This window comes from Macrobrachium nipponense, chromosome 38, assembly GCF_015104395.2.
Source record: "Macrobrachium nipponense isolate FS-2020 chromosome 38, ASM1510439v2, whole genome shotgun sequence".
NCBI lineage: Eukaryota > Metazoa > Arthropoda > Malacostraca > Decapoda > Palaemonidae > Macrobrachium > Macrobrachium nipponense.
Window position 1 is genome coordinate 408,820 of NC_061098.1, and position 12,500 is coordinate 421,319.

The 12,500-nt window shown below is 36.4% G+C and overlaps 2 protein-coding genes across 4 annotated transcripts in view; both read right to left on the minus strand.

The window, feature by feature from the left end:
* The window catches only part of LOC135209543 (uncharacterized), a 189,542-nt gene that overhangs the window by 173,456 nt on the left and 3,586 nt on the right, over positions 1 to 12,500 (minus strand). The gene's annotated exons all lie outside the window — the stretch shown is intronic.
* Positions 6,223 to 8,138, minus strand: LOC135209544 (uncharacterized). The gene is made up of 2 exons (XM_064242194.1): positions 7,920 to 8,138; positions 6,223 to 7,681 (listed from the first exon to the last, which is right to left on the minus strand). The coding sequence occupies exons 1-2, from the start codon at positions 8,131 to 8,133 to the stop codon at positions 7,512 to 7,514; spliced, it is 384 nt and encodes a 127-aa protein (XP_064098264.1). The 5' UTR covers positions 8,134 to 8,138; the 3' UTR covers positions 6,223 to 7,511.

The following is a 12,500-nucleotide window of genomic DNA, read 5'->3' on the forward strand; positions in this document are numbered from 1 at the left end:
GTTGAGATATGCCCCGTTAGGTGTGTTTTCCATCAAGATTGCAACCACAACGTTTTCCTCCTCTGGTAGAGTAAAGGTGGTGGAATTGCCCCTTGAGTGGTCCTGGTTTCTGAACCTGCAATGAAATATAATAATAATAATAATAATAACAATAATAAAAAAATAATAATAAAAATAATAATAATTATAATAAAAAATAATAATAAAAAATAGCAATAAAAAAAATAAATAATAATAATAATAATAATAATAATAATAATAATAATAATAATAATAATAATAATAATAATAATAATAATAATAATAATAATGGGTAGAAGAGATTAGACAATGGATGGAGTTAGATACAGAGAGAACAAAGATCCCCTCCATGAAAAACCTACAACACCAAGAAATTAAGGGAGAAAACAAGGGAGGTCAATGAAATAATGGGCATAATACACACCACCAGTATCACAGAAACAAATAACTTGGCATATGCAGGAGCAAGATTAGTAGCAGAACTGATGGGGATTCGAACACCAACACCACCAGCACAACCAACCCAACAGAAACCAAAACAACAACCTCCTTGGAAAAGGCGCCTGGAAAAGCAAATCATGGTGATGAGGATCTGACTTGAGTAAACTGAAAGAGATGGCAGAAAAAAGGCTAAGTAGCAAGAAAACAAGGGAGGAACTCAACGAGAATACAAAGTACAAGAGAGGGGACTAAACAACACAATAGAAGATGTAAAACAGAGGCTTAAGGCCAAAGCACATAATATCAACGATACATGAACAGGAATAAAGGGATACCAACAGAACAAACTATTCGGAACCAACCAGAAAAGACTATACAATCAACTAAGAGGGGAAGAAAATGCCAAACTGGAAAGCCCAGGTGCCGATGAAGTCAATGGATACTGGCTCAAAAAAAAAACTTCAAGGCCCTACACCCACAAATAGCAGAACAACTCCAGCATTGTATCTCAAATCACCATGCACCAAATGGATGACCACAGAAAGAAACACCCTTAGTACAAAAAGACAAGAGTAAGGGCGGGAAATATAGCCAGCTACAACTACAGGCCTATCACCTGCCTACCAATAATGTGGAAATTACTAACAGGTATCATCAGCGAAAGGCTATACAATTACCTAGAGGAGACAAACACCATCCCCCACCAACCAGAAAGGCTGCAAGAAGGAAGTGTAGGGGCACAAAAGACCAGCTTCTGATAGACAAAATGGTAATGAAGAACAGTAGGGAAGGAAAACCAACCTAAGCATGACATGGATAGACTATAAGAAAGCCTTCGACATGATACCACACACATGGCTAATAGAATGGCCTGAAAATATATGGGGCAGAAGGAAAACAAAACCCCATCAGCTTCCTCAGAAATACAATGCGCAACTGGAATACAATACTTACAAACTCTGGAATAAGACTAGCAGAGGTTAATATCAGGAGAGGGATCTTCCAGGGCGACTCACTATCCCCACTACTCTTCGTAGTAGCCATGATTCCCATGACAAAAAGAAATACTACAGAAGATGGATGCCGGTACCAACTCAAGAAAAGAGGTAACAGAATCAACCATCTGATGTTCATGGACGACATCAAGCTGTATGGAAAGAGCATCAAGGAAATAGATGCCCTAATCCAGACTGTAAGGATTGTATCTGGGGACATCAGGATGGAGTTTGAAATAGAAAAATGCGCCTTAGTCAACATACAAAAAGGCAAAGTAACAAGAACTGAAGGGATAAAGCTACCAGATGGGAGCAACATCAAACACATAGATGACACTGGATAGAAATACCTAGGAATAATGGAAGGAGGGATATAAAACTCCAAGAGATGGAAGGACACGATCAGGAAAGAATATATGCAGAGACTCAAGGCGATACTCAAGTCAAAACTTAATGCCGGAAATATGATAAAAGCCTAAACACATGGGCAGTGCCAGTAATCAGATTCAGCGCAGGAATAGTGGAATAACAAAGGCACAACTCCACAGCATGGATCAGAAAACCAGGAAACATATGACAATACACAAAGCACTACAGCCAAGAACAAATACGGACAGACTATACATAACACGAAAGGAAGGAGGGAGAGGACTACTAAGTATAGAGGACTGCGTCAGCATGGAGAACAGAGCACTGGGGAAATATCTGAAAACCAGTGAAGACGAGTGGCTAAAGAGTGCATGGAAAGAAGGACTAATAAAAGTAGACGAAGACCAGAAATATACAGTGACAGGAGAATGACAGACAGAACAGAGGACTGGCACAACAAACCAATGCACGGACAATACATGAGACAGACTAAAACTAGCCAGCGATGACAATTGGCAATGGCTACAGAGGGGAGAGCTAAAGAAGGATAATGAAGGAATGATAACGGCGGCACAAGATCAGGCCTAAGAACAGACCTGTTAAAAGAACGATAGACGGAAATAACATCTCTCCCATATGTAGGAAGTGCAATACGAAAAATGAGACCATAAACCACATAGCCAAGCGAATGTCCAGCACTTGCACAGAACCAGTACATAAAGAGGCATAATTCAGTGGCAAAAGCCCTCCACTGGAGCTTGTGCAAGAAACATCAGCTACCTTGCAGTAATAAGTGGTACAAGCACCAACCTGAGGGAGTGATAGAAAATGATCAGGCAAAGATCCTCTGGGACTATGGTATCAGAACGGATAGGGTGATATGTGCAAATAGACCAGACGTGACGTTGATTGACAAAGTCAAGAAGAAAGTATCACTCATTGATGTCGCAATACCATGGGACACCAGAGTTGAAGAGAAAGAGAGGGAAAAAATGGATAAGTATCAAGATCTGAAAATAGAAATAAGAAAGATATGGGATATGCCAGTGGAAATCGTACCCATAATCATAGGAGCACTAGGCACGATCCCAAGATCCCTGAAAAGGAATCTAGAAAAACTAGAGGCTGAAGTAGCTCCAGGACTCATGCAGAAGAGTGTGATCCTAGAAATGGCACACATAGTAAGAAAAGTGATGGACTCCTAAGGAGGCAGGATGCAACCTGGAACCCCACACTATAAATAACACCCAGTCGAATTGGAGGACTGTGATAGAGCAAAATATATAATATATATATATATATATATATATATATATATATATATATATATATATATATATATATAATAATATATCATAATAATAATATGAATAATAATAATAATAAATCAAGATAGGAGACCTTCTCTCAAAGAGTTTTGTTAAAGAGACTGGCAGTATCAGTGAATTGATTTTAGATATGTTGTAAAGGAAACCGGTGGTTCCGAAGTGTGTGGTGGCTTTTCTGATATAATAACCACCAATTACTTTTGACCTTCACTTTCAGCACAGAAGAGTCTAAAAAAACCATTAAAAGGCATAAATAAAAAAGTAGAAGTAAAATAACAATATAATTACAAAATAAACTAAGATTCTGATTTACTGTAGCAGTACACAATACTTAATTTGTATGCATTTCTCGGGCGTAGTTGGTATCACAATTGAGGGTAGCGAGAAACTAAGAGGGGTTATTATCACTGCATCAGTGAACTGTGTATCAAACACTGGTGCTACATGGGTAGAATTACTGAACTGTAATGATACAGTTAGGAAATACCAGAAGAATACATATGTGGTGACCTCCAAGATTGGAGTAATGACAGTGGTTCAGTGGCTATTGTAGAGGGGAAAACTGAGTTTTCAGAGGCAGAAATGCAATCAAGAAAGAAAATATTTAGAGAACATTTAGCTAATGCAGATTATAAAGAGCATATAAAAGCGGTAAGCGAGCTTTGGTAGAATTTGGGGACATGGTAGCTTTAGGAGGGGATAAACTGGGATTGACTAATTTGTTAGAACATAAGGTAAATTTAGAGGAAGGTACAAACCCTGTTTTTATTCCTGCATACCTCATACCTTTCAAAATCAGAGAACAGGTAGAAAAAGAGGTCAGTAAATGGGAAGAGGAAGGAATCATTTGACCTAGTGCGTCTCCATACAACTTTCCTCTGTTAGCAGTGCCTAAGAAGGACGGCTCTGTCCGAGTATGCATTGATTTTAGACGTTTGAATGAAAAGACAATTCCTGACCATTACCCAGTCGCATACATCCTAGATCTATTTGTAGAAGTTGGGGGACATAATATTTATAGCTCAACTGATTTAGCGCAGGGTTTTTTGCAGGTCTCTCTTAGTGAAAATAGTAAGGAATATCCTGCCTTTTCAGTGCCCAAGGGAAACTATGAATTTACGTGGATGTCGTTTGGTTTATCGGGTAGTCCGATAACCTTTACAAGGTTGGTAAACACAGTTGTCCACGGGTTATTGGGTAAAAATTTTTTTTTTACATGGATGATATATTAATTGCAACAGACTCGATCGTGCAACACCTAGAAGTGCTTAAGGAAGTACTTAGGTGACATAGGTTAGCAGTATTGAAAATTAAGCTAGCTAAGTGTTCCTTTTTGAAAAAGCAATTCACATATTTAGGTCATGTCATATCTAAGGAAGGGGTTAGAGTAAACAACGATAAAGTCAAAGCAATAGCAGATTTTCGTACCTCGGAATCAAAGAAAGAAATTAAGTCATTCCTAGGAATGGCCGGATTTTATTGTAGGTTTGTGAAAGGATTTTCTAACATAGCAGCTCCTCTAACAGATGTATTGCAGGAAGACATTCAATTTCATTGGGGAAAACTGCAAGAGGTAAGTTTTCAAAACTTAAGGATTCGGTAATGAATCCCCCAGTTCTGAAATTTCCAGATTTCAGCAAACCATTCACATTAGTGGACTGATGCCAGTCAGAAGGGTATAGGTGATTGCCTTATGCAAACATTTGATGGGAGGTTCAATCGCATTGCTTTGTACAGCAGGAAATTTAGGACAAAGTGCAGCAATGAAAGATTAATGGCTACCATAGATAAAGAAGCCTTTGTAATAGTATTAAGGTTGGTTCATTTTAAAATGCTACTGATGGGGAATAAAATAGAAGTCCTTACAGACCACAACCCATGATTGGATCTTTTTAATAAACCTGATTTGTCACCCAAATGAGCTCGATGGTTCTTAACTATTAGGGATTTTGATGCAAAGCTCAAATATATAGAAGGCAAATTAACTGTAGTTCACGGATGCCCTTAGTAGAAATTTTTATGATACGGAAGGATTTCAAGTTGCACTAGTTACTAGTGATTCTATACAATGGGATAAGGGTCTCATAGAGCAAAAGCAGAATGAGGATGAAATTTTGGCAGACGCAAAAGCGTTTTTTAGAGGGGAATCAGTCAGGAAAGGTTGTAAGTTACCTTTTTCAGGTTTAGAATTAGAAGGTAAGCTGTTGGTTAGGAAAATTAAATATAAATTAAGGACTAGTGAAAGTAAAGGAGACACTAACTCATCATAATTCTGAAAGTCCTAATTCCAGTGGATTGGATATAGTACATTGCAGGTTCGGTAGTCCACACTTGGGGATAAAAAAACATATAATGAGGTGTGTGCTAAATATATTTGGAAAAATATGTGGAAAGATGCGAAAATTTTGTGAAAAACTGTACAGTATGCTTGCAAACCCATAAGGATAACTTCCTGCAAATTAGGGTCATATCCGATACCATGTAGACCTTTTCAGAGAATACATATGGATATCCTAGGAAATTTTTGTGAATCTAGGTATGTGAATAAGTACCTGTTGGTAATAATAGATTGTACTAACGAGGATAGTAGAAATTTTTCCACTTATGCATAAAAGAGCCAAAGAAGTAGCCATAGCATTTTTTAATGGTATCATTAGCAGATATGGCTCACCCAAGGTTTTATTGACCGACTATGGCAGAGAGTTCGTGAGCAAGACTTTTGAATGTTGGCAGAAGTCATAGGGATACAGAAAGTAACAATTATTCCATACAGACCTGAAGCTAATGGGTTATGTGAACGATCAAAACACGGAAAGTGCTTGAAGCTCTGAGGAAGACTGTAGGAGGAAATGTTAAAAAAAACTGGGATAGATATATAGATGTTGTTAGACATAACATCAACACTATGGTCAGTGATTCCATTAAAATGTCTCCATTTGAAGCACTGATTTGTTGCCAAGCACAAGGCACATTTGATCTGTTAAATATACCTCATCATGGAAAGGATAAAATTAAAGCATTAAATTCCACAGCAAAAGAGAGAAATGCTTTCCTCAGCTGGAATCTCGAGGCTACGACCCGAGAAATGGTGGAAAGAAGCAACGAGAAATCATTAGATGTAAAAATTGCTGTTGGAGACAATGTATTTTTAAAAATCAATGTGAGAAATGAACTAAATTACAAATTAGGTCCGAAATTGAGGGTCCTTTTAGAGTTATTGAGGAAAAGACAGGAAACAGATTTGTAGTCTTAGATGAAAAGACAGGTCGGTCGAAATTAGCTCATATATCTAAACTGAAATAGGTTGCTAGGGGTAAGCAATAACAACATTGCGCAGTTGCATTTTTTTCTTTCATATTTTGCAAATTGACGACGAAATGTGATTAATCAGTTTAATGTAACGTTTTTTTTTTTCCTTTCATTCTTTTACTATTTTTCTTATTATGTGCAAACTGCGACGATTTGGCGTAAAGTAATTATTTCATGATGAAAAACGGGGTGAAAAAATATAGGAAATTACTGTTAAGAAATATTATAAGAGGTTCGTGATGATGATGATTTTTGGTGGTGATCTGTGATTTTACGAGCAAAAAGAGGTGGTGATTGTGGTTCTTTCGGTGTTATTGTTATGGCTCTTAGAGGGTGGCCCTAGTGCATTGTGGTTTTATGGGGCTCATAAAGGTATTGTATTTTATGAGGTTATATTCACCAGTGGTTATATTTGGCGGCATATAATTGTTATGCATAATTCTTGAATTGTGGTTTTCTGTGGTTTATATCCCGACCAGGTGATTATTGGGGTTTTATATACAAGTGGCAGTATCATAAATGGTTTACTTTGAGGTACATCGGTGGTCAAAAGGGTTAGGATTTAGCCTGTGGGGGATATTTTATAACTGGTGTGTTTTTTTTTAATAAACGTTTTTGAGTAAATTTTTTGGGTACCCTTGAGGTTACAACGAGGATGTCCTGAGGATAAATTTTGTGGAATGTTGCTCAGGTAATGTTAGGTTCAATGTGGCACTTTGCCAGATAATATTTTGTTTAATGTAGCACAATTTCTCAGGTAATTTAGGTTCAATGTGGCACTGTTGCTCAGGTAATGTTAGGTTTAATGTGACACTGTTTCTCAGGTAATGTTAGGTTCATTGTGGCACTGTTGCTCAGGTAATGTTAGGTTCAATGTGACACAGTTCCTCAGGTTATGTTATGTTCAGCATAGCAATGTTCCTCAGGTGGTGTTAGGTACAATGTGGCACAATCTCTCAGGAAATGTGGCACTGTTCCTCATATTATGTTGGGTTCAACGGTGGCACTGTTCCTCATTAATGTGGCAGTTTGTCAGGTTGTTTTATTTTCAACGTGGCACTATTACTCCGTAGATGCTGTTTTCGCTGTCATGTGATGAACTTGGTCGAGGGAGATCAGGATGGGGAACAGTCCCGTGGTTTCGTAGATCAAAATCAGTTGGCCCACCATTATTGGAGAAGGTGGGGTTGATGTTGCTCATTGCCGTCAACGTGGTATCTAAAACAAAGGTACGAGGATTAAGTTCAGGGAGACAGAACAAAGCCAGTGGTCACAGACACAGGAAAGGGCAAAGAGATGGGAGTATTTATTCATCAACATATTTACAAGACTATTGTCAATACTTCTTTTGGGCTCTGGGGCATTTGTATTCAATGGCCACATACAGTGACTGTTCTCACCATAGATTCCGGTCTTTGATACAACACAGAGGGGATGATTCCTCAGGGAGTCTTACCTTCAGCTCTTGTCTCGTTTTGCTTCCTGAAGCAACACCTGTAGCAAAGGAAAGACGCAGCTACGACAACCAACACTGCCACCACGACACCGATGATGATTAGTGTGCTTACAGGTATGCCTGTAGGTGACTCTTCAGGTTTGACTGGAGAGGAGCCTGTAGATGTTCCTGTAGTAGGAACTTGAGGTTTGTTTGTAGTTGTTCCTGTATACATTCCTGTAGTTATGGCAGGAAGTTTTGATTGATTCTGGAGAAAAAATTTAGCATAAAACAGTTATCTTTTACAAATTTCATTTTATCTTCCTCCCTTAATTAACTCATTATGCAGCTCTTCAGTGCTAAATGCTGCATTTTAACTTTTGAAGTAATCAAGTGAAAATAAAGAGTGATTGTTCTTATAAATGTATTCTCAAAGGAAAGGGAAGAAATAGTTTATGAACAGTAGTCTTTGCATATATATTTTTGAAAAAAATGAACAATATATATATATATATATATATATATATATATATATATATATATATATATATATATATATGCATACATACATACATACATACATACATACATACATACATACATACATACATACATACATACCTTGTGGCTCTAAGGGCATCGGGAACACTTGAAGGTGTAGTTGGTAATTCGTCAATATCCTCAATTCGCGTACTTGTAGGTGATTGGCCCACCAATTATACCATCCATTTCCATAAAGGTAGGCCTGTAGTATTAAAAAATAGTTGTCGAAAATGTTTTTTCTTGGAATTATAGCGTTCTTCCTGATAAAGAGAATATATCCTGACATTTGTCTGTACAGGTGAGCAAATTAGCAGATTGGAAAATTGTTTGCTTCGATGAACAATAATTAGGCAAATGTATTTGATTTAAAGGTGACATTGAGTGAATGGGAGAGTAATTATACGATTAGGAGTTACTTACGTCTGTAGATATAGACGTAATCAACCAGCCTTCATTAACAGTTAAATGATGAATGTTAGTTTTCCTTGGATATTCATAAATCAAAGAGAGACGAACTACAATATCAAAATTGTTCTTGTTCCAAAGGGCTATCCATACATGATTATGTTCCGGAAGGTTGAGAGGCGATACTTGATCAGGAGATATCACAGTCATATCATCTGGGGAAGAAAAGCATTTTCAGTCATGATGAAAATAAGAATAAGAATCTATTCTAATACAAATAAATGCTCAAATGGCGAATGCATTTTGATATACGGTCACTGATTTTTACTTGCCAATCAACCTTTCATCTCTGCACCTTTTAAGGTTTGCAACTGGAGAATGAAAACTTTATCACTGCATTGAATGTCAAAGGTCCCTTCTTGCCTCAGAAATTATCAAGGAACTTTATGGTAGCCTTTAACTCTCTTTAAAGGAAGCTTTATGTTTGTGGTACAACGAACTAAATGGATTGAAAAATGTGGTCCTTAAAGATTTCCCGAAGTCTTCCTCATGAATTAATTTTTGTCCCATGTTTGCTCAGTATGGAATACAAAATCAAATCATTCTAGTATATCGTTACTTTAACTTTCACATCTTTGCCGTAGTATGATATTATTACTTCGTTTAGTTTTGCTTTTTTCCCAAACCTTAATAGAGCTTAAGTAGAGATCTAAAATGTAATGAAAAACTTCCTTCAATAATACCAGAAAAAATCTGCATAATAGCGTGGTTATGGAACCATTACCTACTACCTAGATTTCTTCATCACTTGGTGACACAATTGATGAAAGAATAATTTCTGAACCACTGAATTTTCTCAGTTGTTTCAATTTAATGGAATTCACAAATTGTGTGACCAGATCGAAGTCATGTTAATTTTCATACAACGAAAAGTGTGTAGCTAAACACTTCACAAGAGTTGCTTCTTAAAGACCAGTGCACTGATTGCATCTTGCACTGTACCGTTGGCTTCCACGAGATATCTTATAAATTCACAAATCATTATGGCACTGTAGCATAACGTAATCCTCAGATTCATTAGCAGTTATATAGATTTTTATGCAACCTTTTTTCAGAACCCTTATCGACAGTAATATAGGAAGTAGAGTCATTCACCTTCTTCCTAAAATATGTTAGATAACATGTACTTTCAAAAGTAAGTTGTTTCATTTTTTCTCAAGTTCAACTTTGTTTTAATTCTCAATGTTTCACAAAATTCTGTGAAATTTTGCCGAAATGCGGAAATTCAACAGAGAAACACTTCCAATATAGCCCAGGTCAGTAAGCAGATAATATTGCTTAGGTTAGTACCTTAGAATTTTCATTTGAAAGCCTCTTTTCCATTATATGTTATGAAATGAATTTTAGAATGTAATTCATAAAGTTCGGTCCTTAATATATCATGAATTATCTATTTACATTGATTATTGTCTTACAACAAAAACATTGCAATGACATAAATGATAAGAAAGGTTATTAAATTTAATTTCCGTGTTATAAACAGTATTAAAAAATGTAGCTGATCAAGAACATTTTATGGAGGGTAATCTTGTTTCCTTCATACCAATTAACCTCTGAAAATGATCAGCGTGGAAAGAAAGAATCTGTATTAAATTGCTCATAAAGAAACATTACTTACAGTCGTTCAGGGGCAGACTGAGAACCTGCCACTTCACAGGATGCGAACTTGACACTTCCACTTGTCGTCCTTTTAGCTCTCGGTTTTCTGTTGGGATCCAGAATTGTGGTAGATATGGGCTCCTTATATTCTTAAGAAAAAAAAAGCAGAGTGATATTAAATGGAAAAGAATGCGAGACGTTTCATGCTTATGGATAAATCGTTACTAGAGAAGGAGAAATAATAATTACATTTGTACTTGCGTGAAAATTGACTTGATCCTTCATAATCTATTCACCCTAAGTGAAATTCTTCGCTGTTGTGATTATTTGCAAACATCTCAGTCAATTCGCTGAACTCACCTCTTTGGATATAAAGAGGAGAGGCTTCCACTGTGATGGAGGGTGTTTATGAAGTCTAACTTCTCTGCGTGTAGTTTCTCTTCCATGGCAGAGAAACTGTAGTTGAGATATGACCAGTTAGGTGCTCTTTCCGTCAAGATTGCAACCACAACGTTTTCCTCCTCTGGTAGAGTATATTTTGTGGAATTTATCCCTTGAAGTGGTCCTGATTTCTGAAGCTGCAATGCAATATTAATAATAATAATAATAATAATAATAATAATAATAATAATAATATATGAAGGTAGGAGACCCTCTCTCAAACAGTTTTGTTTAAGAGACGGGCAGCATCAGTGGAATTGAATTTATATGTGGTTTTTTCTATGTGGTTTTTTTTCAATTTTTCTTATTTTCTGGTTTTCACCCCAGGGCTGATGATTGCTAATAGCTGGCCCCTGTTCATATTCTGCATAAGGGTATGACTCCTAAAAATATTAGTAAATAAAAATAATAAGAAGAATTGAAAAGACCATATATAAAATCAATTCCACTGATGTTGCCATTCTCTTTAACAAAACAAATATGAATGATAATTGTTAGAAATTTCAATTTCAAACAGTTGCTTGACTGTTATAATAATAAGTTCCCCCATTATCTTCTTCTGTCTGATTAATAATTAGTCTTTATCAATAACTGTCAACACAAGTCTAGAGAATCCATTTTTTAAATGGTGGCTTCGAATTCATCTGCAAATGAGAATATAATTATCAAACAATGAAATGTTAAAGTTCGTCAATAAAACTGAGTGCTGCACCACACTTCCCTTTCTCTAGAAACTGAACTCAATGTCACTACATGAAAGGTATAACTTTTCAAAGTATTTCACTTTACCTTTTCCCATGGATCTTAGCGCCTTCCTCTACTGCGTGTTTCCACACACAATCAATATCAGTTAATATCCGCTTAATCACATCACTAAGGGTTTTTTATTCCATCTGTTTCGTCTTACAAATGTACATATCATGCTACTGAACACACGAACGTACTCATGCTAGTCTATTCTGTGCATTTCCATTTTCCATGTACACGTTTTATCTAACGTGCGTACTCGATGACCTGAAGTAATATTTCCTTGTGGTTTACCTTATATCTCTGGAATGCGCTCCATCTCGTTCCGGCAAACAGTGTGTTTTCGACTTGTGTCTCATATCAGCATCTTGAGGAATCCACTGTTCTGCACCTGTCTCTAACCAGAGTGCTATGGTTATTAACCCCCTTTATTTTAATATATATCCACTTATACATCTAAACCAGCCTTAACATATATATATAATATATATATATATATATATATATATATATATATATATATATATATATATATATATATATATATATATGTTAACGGGATATTCATCTCTTTTTTTTATTTGGTAAACGTGGAACCCCGAGCGTCAGGCAAACCGGGACACAAACAATCTTTCTCTCTATCTCTCTCTCTCCAAGCGATCCCTCTCTCGCAATCTCTCTCTCTCTCCACCTCTTTCTCTCCATTCTAACAGGTAATCAAAATGAGAGTCAAGTTATATAAAATAATAACGATTTATTTAACAATGGAAAGATAATAAATCAAGTCTAAATCAAGTCTCACAGACT